Genomic DNA, 21,686 nt, shown 5'->3' on the forward strand with positions numbered 1-21,686 from the left:
TCATTGATACAAAAATAAACATCTATTTACAAATTGCACAGGGCGTTATGGGTAAAATTCATCCAATTGAGACATACCATTCTCGTCTGTGATTGCCTGATCATGATAGAGGTCCTCTGGTATTATATAAAAGATAGATCACTCGACTTAAAGCTATTCCAAGATTTCTGAAATATACACGGTACAATTACCATTACAAATCCAGGCACATAATGGAGGAAATCAGTATAGTGTTGCATAGAAATATGGCATACCTGTTTAGAGCCCCAGACTTGATTTTACTAAGTAATAGTTCCTTCTCTTTTTCTGTTGTGCAAATGTCATATGCTTGAAGTAATCTATAGATAAACCAATAGCTTACAATAATTACTGGTTAACCTGGTAAATCATGACTTGCTCATCTGTAGCTTACTGTTGGACAGTCTTGTATTTTTCTAGAATGGCTTGAGTTTTGTCGGCAGACATTCCAGCTATTTGCATTAACTGTTTTCCAAAAGTCTCTTTGATTGTCATCACCTAAGAAATGAATGAAAAGGCGCTGAATTGAATCAGGTATACCAAATTGTAGCTGTATTGTGTTCTAGTAATACCTTGTTTTTAACGCTGCCTTTGTTGAATTCTGGAAATGTCATGAGACAATGTTCATTTGAACCGACATCAAATTCATCCATCTGAGCTTGAATATCTTCCCTGGGACGAGCAATGAGCTTTTTATTCTAAAAATCCACAGATCAATAGAAGTGTATCTAAGTTTCTCATCAAAAGGTTCAAATTGTCCACGTTGACTTACTGAATAAAGTTTTTGAAGATACCGCGTCATCACTGTAAGATAAGCTACTGACTCTTTAGTGTCTTGCGTGTGTTTAACAAAGAACCCATCTATAACCTAATACATGTAAAACAAAATCAACTGTAATTATTTCAATCATTATCTAGAGAATGCGACTAAAGAATAGGTAGTTTACCTGTGTATTGATAACAGATCGTTGTAATGTATCCTCTGGTAAACTAAACTGTTGACTGCCATATTCTTCAACCAGATATATTGGTTTCCTCAACCCACTGTGTTTCATTCGAAACTAAAATCATTAGTTACAAGTAATATAACGTCCTGAATAAGTGACAGTAGAAACATTAAATAAATTAATCACACACTTTTTGCTCTTTGAAACGGCCATCTTTTATACTTCCTGCCAGGTCATCCATCCTTTTACGCTCAATAACGAAATCGAAGACAAGCTCTCGTGATTCTGGTACACGTAACTGACCTACGTATGTACGAGAAGGAATAATTTTAGCGATATTTGTAATTTTTTCGTTGATGCGGAATTGAATTACATTTTCTTGATGGCTAACAATACCTGGTTGAGGACGCACTCTTTCTTTTGCTATCCACAGAAAATCTCCTACATGTAATTTTCGTACATCGCAATCCACTCCATTTTTCATCAGATCGGGTAACAAATTCTGTTTTCCATTCCTATATACAAGAATATGTTATCTTATTTAGAATATAACATCTTCACATATGAATTACATTTAAAAAATCTTGATATTTTCATATACAATGTATAAATAAACAAACCTTTGACCATAATGTTCACAATTATCAACTATAAGCACGATGTCGTAATCTCCAGGGAACAATGTAAACATTGTCTGCGGGGTTCTTTGATCACTAGCCATCGATGAAGCTGAACTCTGACTTGCAGTGCTCGACTGTGAAGCTATTTGCTGTTCAATGACTTTGTTTGTCATTAGAGGCTGTTTCAGAGGAGAGGGTTTACGGTGTGCAGCTGAACCTGTTTAGATTACATGTACATTCAATGTGGTATTGGTTATAAATCATTGAAATATCGGATTCTCTGAACAAGATTCTACTATAAAACTTAATTTACTTGTGCTGTTTGGTAAAGAAACTTTTGGAGGTGTACTTATATCTTCAGCAACCTCATCAGGGATGTAGGCATAGACATAACTATCGTCATAAGCTCTGAAATACGGCATGTAAAATTGAAGTCACCTAGTTGGTTAACATAGGACTAAGATTGCATGAATATCTAATAATACACCAACCTTGTTGAGTCTAATTTATATCGATGACAAAATTTCAGAAGGCTTTCCAATCTACACTTAACAAGAAACCAAATTGACTGTTCTGGAAGGTATACAGACAATTCATTGGGATCTTTCATTACAACTCCATGCACTCCATTTGAAACCAGTAAAATGGTAGTTAAACTCAAATGTTTTATTTGACGTATTATGGAATTGCTTACCTTCAAATGTAACTGAAGCTAGATCTTTGCTGTTCACTGTTCTATTATTTTCAGTCACATACCAATACTGAAATCTATAGAAAATTTTTATGTGTGAGTATTCAATAAAGACTGCATAGGATACAATTCCCTTAGACAAAGATTCCATTCCTTGATAATGGTTTTTTTAGTGGACAACCGAAAATTCAGATTTAAAACAAATTTTAACGATTCGATATTTTAACCTTTCGGCTTCTTGATTGTGGGACTTAGAATTATTGAATTAAAAGATTTCAGGTTATATCTTCATAGAGTTCTTACTTTTTTTGGTCAGTTTTTACAGGAGAAATACCAAAAGTCTCAAGCGCAGGTTGTTTTTCTGGTGTTGTTATGTTTTTTCTAAAAAAAAATACATCCATCCAAAATGAATTATTTGTAGTAAACATCTACAAAAACTGTTTGAGAATCTGAGCTATGAAAATGTTTTTAGCTGTCATACCTTACACTCTTATCAATATCTTTATAAGCTGAATTTTGTTTCTTCACAGGAGATTCAGAGCCAATAACAAATCTAGGCATCGGAGGATTGTCATTCGGTTGATTTAATTCCTCTGCAGCAAGGATTTTACGTGCTAACTGGGAACCGGCTTCGGTCAAACTATATCTGATAATGAAATTACACACGCAAGGTGAGGCAACATTTTGAATACCAGTATCACTAATTCAAAATTAGATTTCAAATTGTATGATAAAATTAACATACTTAGCAGGACTACTCTCTTTAATCACAAAACCTTTCTTTATTAATGTGCCCATAGATGAAAATCCTGTATAATGTGATCCGGGGTCAGACTGAAATTTTACATCATTTCAAATTGCATTAAGGATAGATAATTCATTTACCTGGATAACTATAACAGTAAGGAGGAACTATGGAAATAATAGACAAATAAGCTTAACGTTCACATGATCAAGATTAAAATGTCTCCAAAACCAGGTCCTGGTACTTAACCCAAATATTTTGACCGTACGTACAACAGACAATGATTTATCGCACAGAGGTTGAGCTGCGGTGATTAACTCCCTTTTCAACATGAAACCACGGCCGTGTTCATCTTGTTGGTTCCTATACAGCGCCAGTATAAGGGCGTATGGCCCAGATCTATGAGCTGGAATATATTCCCTGCCTCCTGAAGGTACACGAGTTTTCTGAAATAAGAAATCACTTTTTTAAGTCTTAGCTGATCTTAAAATAGCTCATGATTTTCTGATTATTGATGTTATAATAAGTTTTTCTTAGTAAACGTTACCTTCTTATCTACTGTTTGACCAACTAATGCTTGACCAGCACCCCAGCTATGCAATGATGTATTAGGCAAACTTGTGCCAATTCCTAAATCCAAACCGTTACCAGCAAAAGCTTGTCCAAGTGTAGAAATAGTCGCGGTTGGTGGATTCAGTGTTTTTCTCTTTCTTGGGTGCCCCTCCTCTGGTATCATGTCTGGAGGCAATTCATTACCTTAAGAAATACAATTCATTTTTTGAATTCATATTCCATTTCATACAAATCGTATCCAAAAAATTATTAACTCACCATGTTGTGCTCTGTGTTCAGCCAATTTAGCATCCAACATATTACAGATTTTGTCTCCTGTAGAAATTTTTTGATAACAATCATGGCAAAGAAATTGATGATATTAATTGTACATGCGATTGACTATTTGGAAAACTTACCAAAGAATTTCAGGTGCTTGCAATCTTTCCCAGATGGCAAGTAGAGGGGATACTTTTGTAAGTTGCTCAGGGCCTGAAATTAGAGAAAAACACTTTTTTGGTACAGTTCCCTGGGAACATTCCAGTTTAGCCAATAGTTCAAATAACTGAAAAAGCAATAATATCATCAAAGAAATCATTACCTTGGCATAAGTGTATTGAATTTTGCTTCCAGCATCAGCCGCTTCATCTCTCCACTCTTGCAACCATTGACAAAAAAGTGGATTCGGACAATCAACCCTTTTTTTCTTCCTTTTTCCAATTAACTGTGATGGACTGTATGTTACGCTCATCTTGCCCTCGGGGTCATTTATAGCTGAAAAGGTACAATATTATAGGCCTAATGGGATGCGGATGGTAAAATCAAAATGCTTTTTAAAAAGAACACATTCAAGCTCTCTTCTCTTCTTCTTCCGATATCTGTCAACATCAACTGGTTGATGAAACACAGTGTATAGGTGTGCGCAAATAAATATATACAGACATTACTAATAAATTTAGTATTAATATAATAATTGGCTCGTTGGCGAGTTTATACAATAGTGTGAGTCTGGCCTGTCTTCTTCTTTCCTGTAGTGACTGCCAATACTCTCTATACTCCACTCCAGAGCAGAGGGAGCATAGCTGGCCCATATTACATAACAAACGATATTGATAAACATATAACTTTTTCGAGTCACATTTTCCATTATATGCACAGTAAATTTTCAATCTTACCTCTTGACTACAAAACTGATGTCATGGATTCATTAGTGATGAAAAATCTCTTCACATTTCCCACCAATAATCTGTAGTAATCGACGGTAGTTGAGCGAGGGACTCGTATAACGCATTTAACAGTTAGTTTTGTTCAAAAACTGAAGAACCATGCTCGAGCCGGCGTTGAACTTCTCGCGTCTGGTCTGCACCCAAAATTGACATTACTTCATTACTTCCGGGTTTCTGTCAAATTTGTTTATACTTTTTTCATAAATCCGCGATTCCATCGAATAATTCCTAGTAAAGCATGTCGGAGACAGCGGGCAGTAAGCAGAGCCTGATGACCAGTACCGAAGAGAGTGAATCGATTAAAAGGTGACCCACTGAAAATCTGAAACGAACTAACTTAGGCCTAAAAAAACAAGAAAGTGTAGATTCAATTCAATTCATACTTTATTGCCCCTTTATAAAAACATTGCAGGTATAAAGGTGCCAATTCTACATCAAAAAAAGTCAGAGAAATCAAAGGCACATTGCAAACATTATCAAAATCTCAGGATGAAGTACATTAAATGAAAATTCCGGTATTACCCGACATTCTAGTGAGAAAAAAGAAAACAGGCTATTGGCGCATTGATGGACAGATACATACAAATATAGCCAGGGTATTGAAGCGAGCTTTAGAAAAAACTATTGCTGTTTATTTATTATTACATTTGTGCTATGTACAATAACGAATTCAAGTTAATTTTATTCATTCGATTTTAAGTCTGCTGGGGTCAGTTCCATAGTCATGGCTTAAAATTAAGACCAATTTAAGACCATCTTAGTTCTATAACCAATCTAATAACTTAAGACCAGTCTTAAAATTTAAGAATGAGGAACCTGCCTTGATGATGATTCTTCTATTTTCAGTCATGAAGGCAATAAGAAATGGCTGAATGCTTATTACGATCCGGTGTCATCATTGTATACATTTACTCAATGTATAGCATTAACGGATATATCAGGTGATGGTGAATCTAAACTTGTCATCGCCGATTTGGGTTCTGGATCATTTGATATGAAGCTCAAAGTTTATAAAGGTATTACCACCAGGGCCATACTTAGCATTTTAATTTTAATGGGCAGAGAAACCCAAAGGGCAGTATTCAAAAATCTCTGGGGGAGCAACTGCCCCCTGCTAGATACAGCCCTGTCTGCAGAATAAACTGTTGATATTCGATGTTGGCTATTGATTTTTTGAGGATTATGATCATGAAGGGTTTATTGTTTATTTCGAGTTCTGCCATTTTTGTGGCTGTATTTTAGGTACCACCCTTGTATCAGAAAATGCTCTAATCGATTTGCCTACCGGAGTAGTAACATTTTATATGGATACAAATGAACCGAGAACTCCAGGTGAGTAAAGATGAACTGGGAGCATCATCTCCCGTTGATTTAATTTGTAGATAAAACTTCCCAAATTTTAACAATTATGATTGAGCTTAAATACTTCAGACATAATTTTTGATTGAGATTTACATGGTGAAAAAAACCCAACCAACAGTCAGTTGTTATATTTAGGAAAGCCAGTTTAAAAGGAACACTTGTCAATACTATGTGTTCTAAAAATCATTTCAAAATGTTTATATGCAATCATCTTTCAGCTGTTGCCGTTGCCTCTGGTCCATTTATTTATGTGTACAAAAACTTGCGTCCATACTTCAAATTTACGCTCCCCACTCTAGAAGTGAATCAAGTTGAACAAGATGTCTGGAATCAAGCCAAGGAGGTACAACTCGTAATCAATAGCTGGCTGAATGTTTTTTTTTTTTCGAAAAGTTTGTTGACCATTTTCTGATTCCAATCTTATCTTGATTTTAGGGAGAAATTGATGTGACAATTTTACGTGATATGTTGGATGGAATGAGGTTTGTAGACTCCATACCGGTTTTAACTCAGTATGATTATTTCCATTGTGAATGGGGGTATATATTTTCATCACTTGATATATGTACAGGTGTGACGGTGCTAGGTTAACAACTAGATCACTGAAATTTCTGCAACTTGAACCACATGAACTTGAGTCATTCGCAAATGCACATAAGATAGCAACACTTAAAAGACAGGTAACTGAATGGTTTGGATTTTGATTGAGAATACTTTGTAATCGAATAGAGCAAGACATTTTAATTTCAGTAAGGTCTGGTATTATTCGATACTTCTATCAACTTTTTGTTTTTGTAGACTGTGATTACGTGTTTATCTACAATGAACAAGTCTATGGCTGAGGATGATGCGATCAGTTGCCTTATTTTAGGTACGGAGGATAGCGCCATCTACGTGCTTGATCCTGAAGCATTCACTGTTCTCGCAACTGTAAGTATCCATCCATAGAAAAAAGAATTTCTAATGAAGCATTATATTAAAGGGTGTATAATGTTGATGTGTTTTCAGATGTCGTTGCCCAGTATACCGGTATTTCTCAGTGTGTCCGGTATTTACGATGTTGAATTCAGATTAATCGTTGCTTGTCGTAATGGAGGAATTTATACATTCAAAAGGTAGGCCTACAAAAATAGAGTTTTTGTATGATGTGTGAGTAATGTACAGAATCAAATGAACTATTGTATATTTTATAGAGGAAGTAAAACGGGTAAACTGTGTATTGAACTGGATTCACACCCAGTTGGTCTTGTCAAGTATGGTAAAAATTTTATTGTTGGCTGCATGGATCAAACACTTAAGTGTTTCACTACAAAGGTAGGCCTAATACATTTACGCACATTTGTTAGATCTCAATCTCCATCATTTCCATAATTTCCATCAGTTGATCGAATGAATCTATAACGTTATTCATGTAATATGCCTCATATTAGGGAAAGAAATTGTGGACTGTGAAATTAGGAGCAAACATTATGACCATAGAATGCATGGATTATAAACCGAAGGGTTTGAAAGCTGTGTTAGTAGCATTGGATAACTGTGAAGTGCACATTTATAAAGACAAATATCTAGTCAACACAATCAAAACAGAAGATGTTGTGACCGGTTTAAAGTTTGGCAAGTTTGGCAGAGAAGATGGTACAATGATTATGACAACTAAAGGTAGTTTTAGCTTGAAAATACAGAGTTATTTTTGAGAAACTATAATCGTACTGATCTAACGGTAATGTCTTTGTAGGCGGTGGGTTGATCGTGAAGATCTTGAAACGAACAGCAACATTTGAAGAAAAAGATATCTGTTCAGGACCACCGGTGTCACAGAGCATCAAACTGAATGTACCAAAGAAAACAAAATTATTCGTCGATCAAACGATGAGAGAACGAGAAAATGCTGTTGGTAGGTTTCAAATGTGTATGAACAATCTAATTCTCTAATCTTTGTCTCACAGTTCATATGCATACTTTTTCAGCAATGCATCGAGCATTTCAACATGATTTGTACCGATTACGATTGAATACTGCGCGCGGATATGTGAAAGCTCTCGAAACTAGTAATACTCCAATATCGACAGATGCTGCTGAACCGCTCAAATTAAGCGCTCAGGTACTTCAGCAGATTCATTGAATATTACATATTATTCAATTTAATTTGAAAACGTAGTTTATGTTATTGAGGGAATTTTCCTGCCTTTCAGGTTCAAGGTATTGGTCCTTCGTTTAAGCTGACAGTCAACCTGCAAAATACGTCGTTAAATATTCCATCCATGCATCTACTGATCACATTTCAGTGCGACGATAAATTGTACAACATTCTCAAACCTAACATTTCTGTAAGTTATATGACTCCCATATGGTCAGACTAGTTGGCTTCTGGTTGATCCAAATATGATAGTATGAGAGTATTTCTGTTGTTTCATAGGTTCCAATGTTAGTGCCAGGATTGAGTTATGCATTTCAAACATTTATTGAGTGTCTCAGCGATAAAGGCATTTCAGATGCTATAAAGGTACGTACAAATTTCTTTAATCAATATTCTTCCTCTCAGAACTGGGCCATTTATCTACAAACCCACTTTCTTTGTGAACTATGAGCCTTTTTATCATTTCTCAAGTAGTGATAAAAAATGTCAGATGATTTCTTACTGGCTTATATCACTAGAAAAGATAAACTTCATGTCGATTAAAAAGGTCATAATCTGTGACACATTTAATTTCAGTTTTGTTGAATCACCAGCTATGTTAAGTCCCTGAAAGGTTGCTTATTCATTTTCATTTCAGGTCTTCGTTTTACGTCAAGGCAAAAGCGTCCCTATTATAACTGCAGTAATTAATATGCCAGTTAGTGAAAGTATTGTGGTTGTGTAATAACTTTTAAATACAATATGTATTCAAAAACCGTCCAGAAAGATTATGAATCTCCAAATCTCTACAATACACTTTGGATTGAAGATTATTCTATTTTCAGTAACAGTGTTTTAAAAAACCTTATCCGTCCTCTCATTTGCAAGATCATGTTGATGTGTACTATGTGGTGAGGAAAGAGTTGTTTATCATATCATTTTGTTAGCATTCTTGAATAAAGTTGTATCTATTGCACTGAACTTTTATTGTACAGAATAATGCATATTTGTGTATAAAGAGACTTAGATCTCCGTTATAACGAATGAAAAGTTGTTTTGTAAAGCAGGGTCCCTACGACTCCTTGATTCCTTGAAAAACTTCATCTTAACCAAAAATGTTTTTCAAGGTCCTTGGATATCCTTGAATTTGAGCAAACTGCCCAAAAGTCCTTGAAAGCTCCTTGAATTTTGAGAAATTAGCAATTAGAAAATATTTAGGTTTTATGCCTAGTTATTACCGGATATACAATAGTTATTAGTGGATATACAAACAGATTCCACTGAATTAAATGGTTAACCGAGATAAAACCGTACTGATTTAGAAGGAGTCTACAGTAATTGGGATATGAAAATGATGCCGACACTCCTCGAAATTTGAAATTTTCCTTTGAATTCTGCAATGATCTGTTAAGATAGACGGATTGACAATAAATGTGAATTAATTTGTAAACCTAAGTACCGGTATTCTGAGTTTTTTGGTCGAAACGGAAATCTTTGAAGGGCTTTATTTGTTAAAGCACAGTTTAGAAGAAAATAGTGATAAGGAAACATCTTATCAGTGGTCATGTGCTGTCTAGGTATAAAACGACTGTTCCGGGTCGTTCCAGGTGTCTTTGAATAATTCTTATCAAGAAGACTGTCGTTAACATGCATGTCCTGATATATCTAGCAGGATTTCTGGCCTTCGCTGCTGCCCAGGCTCCAAAACCTTGTGGTAAGACGATATTTCTATCGATCTAATATTAAAAAACATCGTTTGTGTGTACTGTGCATAGAAAAAGGCGTGGATAAATATTCAAACCAATTTAAACATATTTTCAAATGTAGAGAATTCTGGTTTCTAAACTATTCGAGAATAAGAAGAAAATATAAAAACGTTACAAAATAAAATAACCTTTTGGATTTTAATATGTAATCATCGTAAGTTTGCATCATTTGTATTTGTTTCACTTTCATTTGTTTCACTTTATACATAGATGCACCAGTTCGAATGGAAGCAAAAATCATTACAGTAAGTATATTGATATATTCTAAAGTAGTCTGAATACCAGTCGTTGTTACCGGTTCCCAACAACCGTAGAACGACGGCTAGGTTCTAGACTAATTCTAAAGCAATTAGAATGACACCTGACAGAACGAATCACGTGAATAAGAAGATTGAATTATTTTTTAGTTGGACCTAAGTAAAAAGTTCGAATCACGTGCCCGTTACACCTATGACGCGGTGTACCGCCGTGAAAGGATCGTTGATGAAGTTAATATCGTCGACAAGAAAGAATACTACGATATTATTCGTCTGCACGATGTCGTAAGTTTTTGCTTCGAAGTTCACAATCTGATATATAATTTCGAACCGATATTGAGATTCCGTTACCATTATAGACTTAATTGTTAAATTACTTTCCAGGGCAAGGAATATCGCCTGAATTTGAAGACCAAAATTTGTCAAACTGTACCGATTACTACTCCATGGAGGGCTATTGAAATTCCACGCAATGCCACGAATTACGGTGAAGCATTTATTGGATCGTCATCGTCGTTTGCTGATGGAGTTTTAGTGCAAATCTGGGGCGGAGATACCCCTGAAGGTACGATAGATAGATAGATACAAATTGAGATTAAGAGTATTCGCGAAGTATATGCTATTTATTTTCCTTACCATATAGAATAATGTTATTGTTATCAATTTTTCTGTAGGCCGTTATTTAGGAGTATGGACTCTGAAAGATTGTATTCCAATTCATGACACCTTTATTAGCAAACGTTTTGGGCTTATTCAAACCAGGTAAGAGCTTGTGCGTGATATTTGAGTGTATTACGAAAATATCTTATTGTAGTTAAGAATAAGGTTATTGTTTATTTTCTCAAATTTCAGTTTGTTTGATGTTGTGCTTGGAATCGTAGATCCAAACGTTTTCATACCACCGAAGGAATGTCATTAGGGAGAATGAATTTATTTTGCGACGTCAAGGCCAAGCATTTTCAGCACTGCGGGTACAAGGCGCTAGGTTGTGGCAGTTGATGATTGGAATATGTTAAACTTCGAGATTCCGATTCTATTGGTTAATGTAGAAAATAAATCAATTTGCAATACTTTAGTTTCTTTTCTGAATCTTCGTTTTGAATGATCAATTCGCCACTCCAATTCGCTGGAACGAAATTCGATCGAAATGGGTTCACGGGAAATTCTCTAAGTAGGTCTATCTGTTTAAAGAATTAAGGATCGTCATCTAAACTATTGTTAATCGAAACAAAAAATGTATCCTAATTATAGTTCTTGGACCAGTTCCACAGTTCCGAGTTAAGATTTGACTCTGAGTTAACTCATTGAAAATGATCTAAAAGTTTAACTCGGCGTTAACTCTAACTCACAACTGTGGAACCGAGTCCTAAATATGTCAATAAACCGAGCGGGACAACTGCTCTTTTTTATGTTTGATTCCCGAGTACGGACCACAGGGACTTGTCACAGTGAATGAATACAACCAGTATCAATGGCCAACACCCCCCCCCCCCATGTTCCAGTCGTCGTCGGCGTCGTCGTCGTCGTCATTTTTGTACACGACTAGTTAAAAATGTTGATATCAATAATCTATCATTTCGAGTTTAGATTTTAAAGAATAATAAAGTTATCTATATATAGTTAATAAGTTCTAATAGTTTTTTAGAGAAAGACTTGAGATTAGTTATTCATACTCAAGTTATCTAAATAAGTTTTTCTCAGTTATTTCCACATTGATAAAAAAATGTGATATCAATATTTAGATATAGCATGAATATTATAAATTAAGTGTCGTTTTTGATATTTTGTTCTGTTCCGGTACACATCCATGCTGTAGTTGGGTTCCACTTTTCTTCTTGACATGCTGTTGTTGCTAATCGGATCCCGTTGCAGGTTCGGTCCTTTTTAATTTTATGTAATTCTCTACGCATTGAACCCGATCATTTACATTGGTAAATATCACTCTTATTGGACGTGGTCTCGTTTGATTTTCATTGCCAATTCTTCTGATGTCTCTTAATTAAGTTGACTGCACCAAGTTTAATGATACCATTTAAAAATCTTTCCACCCGAGAAGTGTCGTCACAAAGTAATCTTATTATCTGATTCAGGTATGTTATATATGATAATGTGTGACCGTCTCTCATCATTGGAAGAGCTATTTGAAACACTGATTTCCTCAGTCCATGTTTGTGTTGAAGTGTTAAATCCAGCTTCCATTTTATGGGGAGATTTCTTGAAGACCATATTTTCACTCTCAATCTGCTTAATAATTTGAAAGAATATCGAGATTTTTTAAGTTCGTATATCCAATAGTCTACTATGGGTCTCAATTTTTGCTCTGATGTCAGCTATGCATTTATTTGTTTTATAGCTTTCTTTTGCAGAAACTTCTTGTATTTTGGTAATCCGGGATTCTAAAATTTCTATAGCGTTAAAGAATATTTCTCCATCTCTTGAAATTTCTGCTCAGTTTTAAAATCAGTCAAACATCGACTTCACAGATATTTTACCGGCAGATTCTCTGCATTTTCAGCTGCGTTGGAGCCGTTATTACGATCTCTTTTTTTCAAAATTAAACAGACGGTTACATTTAGAACATGGTACAAAGTTTCCCCATTCATCATCTTCTTCTAGTGTTGAATCAAAATCACTGTCCAGTTCTGCTAGACTCTCAGCAAACTTCAGAGCTCCTTCATGAATTTGCCCTATTTTGTCACAGCCCTTTACCTCAGTTGCCATGGTTTCCCTTGCCTGAAGTGGTTGCTGACTGGTGGTTGCTAAGTTGCTTGGATGATTTCCCACAGATTTCACTTTTTAATCACTCATAGATTTTCTTAGGGAAGATCGTAGTTGTTGTAGCAATATTGAAAAGAATCCCTGTGTATTATTTAACATTTTCAGATAGATGGCAGGAAGATGTTGTTTCTGTTAAATATGTAGAAGTTACATGGAGTTTAGATGTTCATTCTTCCTTCCATCCCTATGGGCACGTATCGGACAAAAACACTTTTTCATTCAGGGACACTGGGGTTGGTCATTGATACTGGTTTTATTCTTCGGACCGTGAACTTATCAAAAGATACCATGCATGTACAGCGATACTGGAGAATCAGTACGATAACTTAGAAATATTGTTTTGCATTCTATTGACTAAGTGTAAGTGCACGCTCCCCGCCAACCACGCAGCAAACAGTTAAATATGGGACTCGAACCCGTCAGCTCGGTTCAACGCGACTCTGGCACGTCAGATGACAGTTTGAAACTTATTTCTCAAGGTCGTCGACAAAATTATTATTTCCGCTAGTTTTTTAAAATTATTATCTCATTATTAAATTACTTGAAACAGGAAGGACCAAAATTGGTGAATCGATTACCGTCTTATAATAAGGTCACTTCTCTGAAAGGTACTTTGACGTCATTTACCAACTCGATTAGAGAATATCGGGCGCAACTTGTTTTGTTAATCTTGTCGTCGTTTCTTTTATTAGTTACCCACGGCCACCACCCACACAGGGCCAGGCTGAGGGGGTCTAATTAAGATAACTACAGACACGTTTTTGCCAGTATTAGACCTTCATACACAAATCGAGCAAGTTTGCTGAGCCTCAGCAAAGACCAAAGTGCCCGGTCATCCTTATTACCGAGATGACGTATTTTACCGAGATCAACCGAGATGAAATGAAATATATAGGCCTAACATATTTATTTATTCCTTATCGATTTTAACACTTGAAATCATATTATATCAGTAATTAATACCCGCTGGAGTCATATTTTACATATTTTGTCGGATATTTTTGTAGAAAAATAACTTTTAGCTTTACCGAGATGAGATCGTCGATCAATCAAATTCAATGAAATTTTATTGCTAACCGAGATTACGTATTTGAAGTCAAATTTTTTTTACAAAATATCCGGAAAAATATTACTCTAGAAGGTATTTATTACTGATATAATATGATTTCAAATGTTAAAATCGATAAGGATTAAATCAATATGTTATGTTTCATTTCATCTCGGTTGATCTCGGTTCATCTCAGTAAATTACGTCATCTCGGTAATTAGTCAGTAACCTGTCTGTGGTTTAGTTTCACGATCGGATATTTTCACAAACCACAGTCAGGAATGGGAACGTCATTTTTGTATGAAATCTTCGTCAGCCAATTTGACTGACGAGTAATTTGCCTGGCATTTCATTGTCTCTTAAGATATCCGTCTAATTTTTGTTGTAATCGACGCACAACAGATTCGTAGTTTGTCTGATACCTATAACACCTCACCTGACGATCTTAATCCATGTGCAAATCGGCCGTAAAGTGAGAGTACATTTCCGTGGGTCAACAGCTGCCATTTTGAAAATTACTGTAGGTGCTAGCACCTGTGGACTGAGGCGAGGACAACAGCACAAACTAACAAAGCGAAACGACGAAATTGAAAAAAATTAAGAAATCAACACTTATTCACATTTTTCTTTTACCAGAATTTATTATTTCATTATTTATTATGGAAAACATGAAGATTTGAAATATAAGTTGGAAAACCAGCAAAAATAAAAATTGTCGTTTCGTCTTGGAAGTTTTATATAAATCCTTGTAGGTCCCCTTGTCTTATCATGCCACATGTGCAATTCAGAGAAATGGCGGCCAATGGCGAAATTGGTGGAGAAATTAATTAATTTCTCAAAATAATGTTGATTAATCACTCGAAACATACATAAAATTTGATTATTTCGAAAGGTACCTGTGTTAGTTTGTGAATTAAGCCATTAATTGTGGACTGAAGTGAATAGAAAGTATATTTTTGAAGTGTTACTTTTTTCAACCGTGTTTTGGTCCTTGTCATCCCTAACGTTGGTATAAGCCCATCCGATTATAAAAAGCTTACCACCAACGATTAGGTAACTAACAACTCGGTAATAAGGATGACCCCTTCGCAGGTTGCACTTTGGTCTTTAATCTTGGGTCATTTGAGTGATGTACTTCTAGAAGTACATCAATGATCACTCAACCATTTGCTATAATAATTCAATTCTTTAGACTTTATAGGCCTAACTGCTCTATCTTATCTGATGAACTTTTTGCTTATTTCCACACTCTCTCAACAGGGACTCAGAAATATGAAAGCACCTTCCCACTGCCTTACCCCAAATCCCCCACAAAAAATTTTCAGTGCTTATGATCCTAGCGTCCGAGAACCCCTAATAGTGCGAGTACCGGTACTTCGCCTATTAGGCCCCTCCCTATTTCGAGGCGCCCCACGCCTCTCTTTATAACATGGAAAATGTAAAACTTTCTGCCTATTTCCCTTTCTAGTATGATTTTCCTTTCACTCCTCTTCCCAATATTTCCTCAATATTTTTTCTTTCTCTTTACACTAATGATTGTGCTTTCTAATTCTATGGTAAACTTGAACTTGAACTTGTTAAAGAAGTTGTTATAGTAATCCACTCCTCTTGGCACGTAAATTACTTCTTAATTAATTTTTGTCACTTCTTAATAGGTAATTTTCTTGTAGGTAGAGAGTAGAGCGCCCGGAAACAGAACTGAACAAAGGAGAGTAACGCAAGACTGCTGCATTTATCTAGAAAATAGTGATGGCATTCTTTTTAAAAAAAAGATTTGCTCGAAATTTGAAGAATCCTCAGAACACTATTATTGGATCATATGTAAAAGTAAGCATTCTTGATGTTTTATCTTTGGAAAGACTTAAGGTACATAACTATCTTCTATTACATCCTACTAGAATATTCCACTAACAAAATTGGATATATTTGGTAATTTCGTCTGATCCAAATCTCCTATTTTAGAAAAAGCTTATTGAATGGAATTCACACCTTGAAGAAAATGCAGTGAAACTCTGTCGCCTTGAACCGCATCAAAATGTTTTAGAAGTTGGCTTTGGTCCAGGGATTGGAATTAAAAAAGCTCTAGAGTATTTGAAAGGTTAGTTAAGATATCAGTCTTTAGTTGCACAGTATCTTATTGAATCTGCTTAGTGTATTATGTACTAGAAATCTCAAACTTCTCGCAACTCTAAATCAAGATACCGGAATTCGATTGTCTTATCTTGGTAGAAATTCAACTGTCTCAACAAAACTACTTCCAAATTTCTCCAACTTCACCTTTCAGATGGAACTGGTAAAATGTATGGGATAGAAACATCGAAACACATGATAGAAGAGTGTAAGGAAAGATTTAAGAATGAAATATTTGATGATAAACTTGTGCTGTTAGAAACATCCGTTCACAATATTCCTTGTAATGATAATTTCTTTGATCGCGTGTTTCATGTCGATTCATTTCATTATTGGCCGAATCTGGACGGCGGAATGCACGAACTGTATCGTGTAATGAAACCACACAGTTACATGGTCGTTCCAATCGATTTGGAGCGCGTTAAAAAACTTTCTGCTCAGAAGCTACTTCGTAATTGTAACAGTCCAGATTTCTACACATTGAAGTATAGCCTCGAACGACAAGGGTTCGTTGATATAAAAACTGATAAATTTTGGGATGCTAAGAAGCAAGAGAGTTTTTATGTTTTATTTGCTAGAACGAACAAAATTGAAGAGAACCCACTAGTAATTAGTTGATGGTTTCCCAATTTAGTATGTTGTACATTTTTGTCTAGTCTTTAATAAATATAATTGTGATAAATAATGAATCTTGTTTTTTTTAATGAATGTTTCCAAGTAGATATTTTGTCAGTTGACTGACTCATTTCTAGTTTCTAGTAATAACGACCAACTTCAATCCAATTTAAGACCCACACACATAAATGGCTGAAGATTTAAAAACGTTAGTATGGCGTTTAAGTGAGGTACCGGTATATAAGTTATTGTGGGTTTTCGTTTCGGTCCATAAGCTGTGCATTGAATCGTATCAGGTTGTGCCGAGGCGCATCATGTGACGAGTAACGCTATATATAGAGCCTAACACTGCATGTACTGACACGCGCTCAGGACTCACACACCACACACACACACTAACACACACAGTTCTCGCACACTGCCGTTGAATAACGTTGTAGTGGAAGGCTCGCCATATTTTCGCCTATAGGATATTTCGGATATATATTTCTTCAATTATTGTCGTAGCAGAGGAGCATTGAAAACATACTAAAATGGTTGAGGGTGGCATGAAATGTGTCAAATTCTTGTTATTTGCGTTCAATTTACTATTTTTTGTAAGTATTTTTCTACGCACTTTCCATTTAACATATTTGTTATGTGAGGTGTTCTCACAGTAGTGGATATCTCGTCTCTATGCAAACTTATGCCTGCAATGTATGTGTTTGAAATTAAGTTAGGCCTATTATGTAATACGGGCGTCAGCAAATGTAAGGGTGACGAAAAATTGTGTATCAGCGTAACTGTTATTCTGTCTTCCTTGTTGCATCATCCCAAGAGGTCACAACTGGGTAAGAGTATCGATAAACTTACCCGGCTGTTGATGAAGTGCCCAATAGCTTTCAGCGAATTACCTGTGCTTTCCTGTGAGTAACACCCTTGTAGCCTCCAGGGCATCCTTTTATTGGTGAGCTGTCAAACCTCACCTATTGCAGGGGACCCTTCCCATAGCGATGAGCTTACATCCATGTGATAGACTCGAGCTGTTGGTGGGGTGTTTTGCCCTGGTACCACCACAGAAGTTGAATTTGTCGTGTCCTGGAGGATGTAACCCAGTGTGGAAACTTTTTTTACGGCATCGCCATAGAAATGCCAAGTTGTGACGATGTAGGTGGTTGCAAATCTTAGAATCGCAAGGACATCACCAAAACCCTTTTCAGGTGTTACGTGGCATATTCATGATATCATCATCATTCTGTGATTTATCCCTATTTTTCAGCTGGCTGGTTTAGGTTTGATCATCGCTGGTGCAATCATTCAAAGCAAATTCTCCGAGTTTTTAAAATTCTTTGAGGAAACATCATTTAATTCGGTAGCAGTTTTACTCATCGTTCTTGGATGTATTGTTTTTATCATTGGATTCTTTGGATGTTGTGGAGCTGTCAAAGAAAACTACTGCATGGTTATGACGGTAAGTGAAAGCCTGAGACAAGGCATGCATGATATCAGAATCAAAGTGCCATTGTGAATTTTTAATCGAAATTGAGTAAACCACAATATTGTATTTGATTTGGTTGAATCTGATGCATTTGCAGTTTGCCGTATTGATGGGACTTATTTTCATCATTGAAATTGGTGCTGGGATCGCCGCCTTTGTAATGAAGAGCAATGTTGAAAAACAAGTCCGCAAAGGGATGAGTGACACTCTTGGTCAGTACTGGAAGAATCCGAGTGTTAAAAAAACCTGGGATGGAGTTCAAAAGACTGTAAGTGAATATTGAATAGATGTTGTATCCGTCGGCAACTTGGAAATCATTGTCATTGCGCTCACTCTTTTTCAGTTCAAATGCTGCGGCGTTGATGGACCTAAGGACTGGAAAAAGACCAATGGTACTACCACTGGTAATATCCCTGTTTCATGTTGTAAAACAAACACAAATGATCCAAAATGTGTGGAAACAGCAAATAATGTCTACACGAGTGTAAGTTTTCTAACAATAGAATAGACCGGCTTGATCCAGATTTTGGTATCTGATCCATATGTATGTGTACAGTCAAATTATGTAAGCTTCGGTCTGAGAGAAATATGTTACCCATATACTGGATCGATTTCATGGTCCCAGCGGGTTGTATTGTAGTACCATTGTATTGCAAATTTCAACAAAGGAACCATGAGTGGGGGTGACTAGTTTCATAGGCTAGGCAAAGTTAGTCCTCTAATATCCTAGAACTAGTTAAATTCATAGCCAAAAATATTTTGTGTTATCAATGTTATGATATGCTGAATCCTTCTCTGAATCTGAAGAAACCAAGTCCTTGCTGTAGTTATTTCGTGGTATTTGTGACTTATTTCTTTTCATGTGATTTCATCTTCTGGATTTATTGTAGGGCTGCGTTAAGGGATTCAAAGACTGGGTTGAAGATAATATTTATATCGTGGCTGGAGTTGGTGTCGGTTTAGCTTTCGTCCAGGTATGATCAATGCTTAATGCTCTAGATTTCAAAATCTATATTGAAAATTTCTGAGCTGGCTCCATTTACTGATGAATTTACGTTTTTCATTATCTAGGTAATTGGTGTTATATTTGCTTGTTGCCTGGCACGATCTATCAAGAAAGAATATGAGGTTGTGTAAGCGCTGTGACGTGAACTTGGCGTATATCAGTGAGGATGTTACCAAACTACGCATAGATATGACATTTTCCATAAGATAATATACATAAGCAAGGTTGGATGATTATTATCTAGTTGTTTTTGTCTGGCTGAAAACCAACTGCTTTCATTAGAAATCATAGTTAATAACATTTAAGGAATGGATATAATACTATTGGATGGTGATGGTGCTTTGTGCTCAGTACCGGCGAGGAAATATTCAAATCGTCTAGTTTTTAGATTCAGCTCTTCCATTTAAACCGTGGTGCCTTTATCCGAGTGGCTATGATGCGAGCATTGTGTAGTTTATATTTATGTAATAATAACTTAAAGCCCCCAATTATATATTTCTTATTCCATAAACTTCTGAAAAAAAAATTCTGAATATGTTGGTCATAGATTGATGATTTGACCCCACTTAGTGACCCATCTGGGCATTCACTACATTTTGCTCAACTGAACTTGTAAAATAAAAGAGACTAACTCGATTGTTCTGACCTGATGTTCTGAGAATAACATTCGAGTCCTCAGTCAACCTTTGACCCTATAAACGTACTTAGCAGAAATCCGTAGAACAAACTTTCTTTTAACCAGTTATGGGACATTCTTCCTAAATCTATAAGAGATTTTTGCATAGATTATATTTTTTATGTCTGTTACTATTGACAAAAATCTTCCAATTTCTGTTGTGTTATTGTAGTTTAATATACATATATAAAGAATCAATCATTGTGTGTTTATGAGAAAAGTCTATAAGTTAGTAATATCTATAGCTGGTATACGGATCTATGCTGTTATACATGTACTCTGTAAAATCAAGAGTAGTTCATTATATATGAATCATGTGTATAATTAGAAAACATTCGAAACTTAGTTTTTCATAGCAATATGCCTGTCAATTTTAAAGGGTGGTCACTCGCTTGTTATGTTGGTAATGAGAACATGTCTGGGGCATGACCTATGACTGACAACTTGGATACCATGTATTATTTGCTTTGCATTTAGCATATGGTCTATTCGTTATTGAAAGGTCTAAATCTTTGCTCTGGTGCACCTATTATCAACTTCAATATGGTTTATTTTGTAGGCCTTTATGCTAAAATGAATGGAAAGGATTAAATTATTGCAATAAAAATGAAAATTTGTATAAACTAGATTCATGTTAGGACACATCTTTTGTTGATAGTCGAATATCTGTGATATATATTGACTTATTTCCTCAATTTGTATTCTGTTTGTCATGTGATATTCTAAAAAAACAGCTGATAAAATAGTTTATCAAAAATAACTCCAATGACTAGGGAGTGGTCACCTCTTTTTGTCCAGTTTGTGAAGATATATGCTAGCAAATGAAATGCTATTGCTGAGTATATTGCCACAGTTAACAGTCGAAAGACTTTGAAATATATATATTTTGAGAAATATAGAAAGCACATAGAATCTGTATATAAAATTTATTGGAAACTGGTGCATTTTGGCGACTAGTCCAGTTGTGTGGTACCATCATCCATTTGTACTTAATTAAAACTATTATAAATCAGTTGCATGGAATTGAATTAAAAGTAGAAAAAGATCAAAGTAATAATAACGATAATGTTGAGCTAAATCAATATACATTATATATTTATATATTCTGTAATTGTTCATGTGTAATATATTTCTGGAGATCTCTTATCTAAAAAGAAATAAATATATCTTTCTATGTGTATTTATGAAGTTTGTGTGTAATTATTATTGAAGCAGTAAGTCTATTTCAGATTTTGTTGGAATCTGCATGTTCTACTTAGGAGGTCTTGCTATATTATGGAAAAAGCGTATACAGTAGAACTCGCTTTATTTCTGATGACCAGGGACTGTCCAGATTTCTTGAATTAGTCTCACAGTCAAGTGTTGCATGATTTTTCAAAAATTTCTTCGACTCAATCTTGGGTCATTTGACAAATATGTGAAGTAAAAATTATATGAGAATTCAGTCAGATGAAAACCTGTCACAATTCCTTTAAGTAAATCCGAATTATGAATAATAGTTTACATGGTTCCAGGTGAAATGGACCAAACATTTCATCCAAATTCTACTGTATTTTGGCGGTGGAGGCTTTGAAATTTACGAAAATATTTATAACCGTTGGTTAAGCGTGTCCTGAATTATTCGTGATACCTGGATCCAGGTTTGTCTTGTATACT

At 35.4% G+C, this 21,686-nt stretch overlaps 5 protein-coding genes across 7 annotated transcripts; 4 read left to right on the forward strand and 1 right to left on the reverse strand.

Moving 5' to 3' along the window:
- Window positions 1-26: 26 nt before the first annotated feature.
- On the reverse strand, window positions 27-4,871 carry LOC141906137 (structure-specific endonuclease subunit MUS81-like). The gene is made up of 21 exons (XM_074795348.1): window positions 4,749-4,871; window positions 4,175-4,347; window positions 3,993-4,065; window positions 3,853-3,909; window positions 3,569-3,777; window positions 3,294-3,467; window positions 3,022-3,110; window positions 2,758-2,922; window positions 2,580-2,657; window positions 2,280-2,353; window positions 2,077-2,158; window positions 1,899-1,993; window positions 1,586-1,802; window positions 1,362-1,480; window positions 1,156-1,268; window positions 966-1,079; window positions 791-886; window positions 591-716; window positions 413-516; window positions 255-338; window positions 27-167 (listed from the first exon to the last, which is right to left on the reverse strand). The coding sequence occupies exons 2-21, from the start codon at window positions 4,322-4,324 to the stop codon at window positions 101-103; spliced, it is 2,286 nt and encodes a 761-aa protein (XP_074651449.1). The 5' UTR covers window positions 4,325-4,347; window positions 4,749-4,871; the 3' UTR covers window positions 27-100.
- Window positions 4,872-4,965: 94 nt separating this feature from the next.
- LOC141901171 (BBSome complex member BBS1-like) lies at window positions 4,966-9,725 on the forward strand. The gene is made up of 15 exons (XM_074788281.1): window positions 4,966-5,105; window positions 5,646-5,815; window positions 6,042-6,131; window positions 6,380-6,504; window positions 6,597-6,643; window positions 6,733-6,841; window positions 6,960-7,091; window positions 7,170-7,276; window positions 7,355-7,475; window positions 7,592-7,820; window positions 7,897-8,055; window positions 8,129-8,262; window positions 8,354-8,488; window positions 8,578-8,664; window positions 8,936-9,725. Exons 1-15 carry the CDS (start codon window positions 5,038-5,040, stop codon window positions 9,020-9,022), a joined length of 1,800 nt encoding a protein of 599 aa, XP_074644382.1. The 5' UTR covers window positions 4,966-5,037; the 3' UTR covers window positions 9,023-9,725.
- Window positions 9,726-9,856: 131 nt separating this feature from the next.
- LOC141908445 (mammalian ependymin-related protein 1-like) lies at window positions 9,857-11,375 on the forward strand. Its single transcript, XM_074798500.1, has 6 exons — window positions 9,857-9,991; window positions 10,254-10,288; window positions 10,451-10,585; window positions 10,685-10,865; window positions 10,975-11,062; window positions 11,153-11,375. Exons 1-6 carry the CDS (start codon window positions 9,925-9,927, stop codon window positions 11,217-11,219), a joined length of 573 nt encoding a protein of 190 aa, XP_074654601.1. The 5' UTR covers window positions 9,857-9,924; the 3' UTR covers window positions 11,220-11,375.
- A 2,190-nt stretch (window positions 11,376-13,565) lies between these two features.
- On the forward strand, window positions 13,566-16,928 carry LOC141901181 (methyltransferase GfsG-like). 3 transcript variants are annotated; one of them, XM_074788307.1, is made up of 4 exons: window positions 13,566-13,686; window positions 15,782-15,953; window positions 16,089-16,224; window positions 16,411-16,928. In XM_074788307.1, exons 2-4 carry the CDS (start codon window positions 15,876-15,878, stop codon window positions 16,872-16,874), a joined length of 678 nt encoding a protein of 225 aa, XP_074644408.1. In that variant the 5' UTR covers window positions 13,566-13,686; window positions 15,782-15,875; the 3' UTR covers window positions 16,875-16,928. The 3 variants fall into 3 exon arrangements, with proteins under 3 accessions (XP_074644408.1, XP_074644394.1, XP_074644402.1); XM_074788293.1 differs by having other exon boundaries at window positions 13,570-13,686; window positions 15,797-15,953; XM_074788301.1 differs by lacking the exon at window positions 13,566-13,686 and adding an exon at window positions 14,920-15,018 and having other exon boundaries at window positions 15,797-15,953.
- A 283-nt stretch (window positions 16,929-17,211) lies between these two features.
- LOC141915263 (CD63 antigen-like) lies at window positions 17,212-21,201 on the forward strand. The gene is made up of 6 exons (XM_074806730.1): window positions 17,212-17,467; window positions 18,130-18,321; window positions 18,446-18,616; window positions 18,692-18,832; window positions 19,239-19,322; window positions 19,420-21,201. Exons 1-6 carry the CDS (start codon window positions 17,405-17,407, stop codon window positions 19,483-19,485), a joined length of 717 nt encoding a protein of 238 aa, XP_074662831.1. The 5' UTR covers window positions 17,212-17,404; the 3' UTR covers window positions 19,486-21,201.
- Window positions 21,202-21,686: the final 485 nt, after the last annotated feature.

The sequence above is a fragment of the Tubulanus polymorphus genome, chromosome 1, assembly GCF_964204645.1.
Source record: "Tubulanus polymorphus chromosome 1, tnTubPoly1.2, whole genome shotgun sequence".
In the NCBI taxonomy this organism is placed as follows: Eukaryota; Metazoa; Nemertea; class Palaeonemertea; order Tubulaniformes; family Tubulanidae; genus Tubulanus; species Tubulanus polymorphus.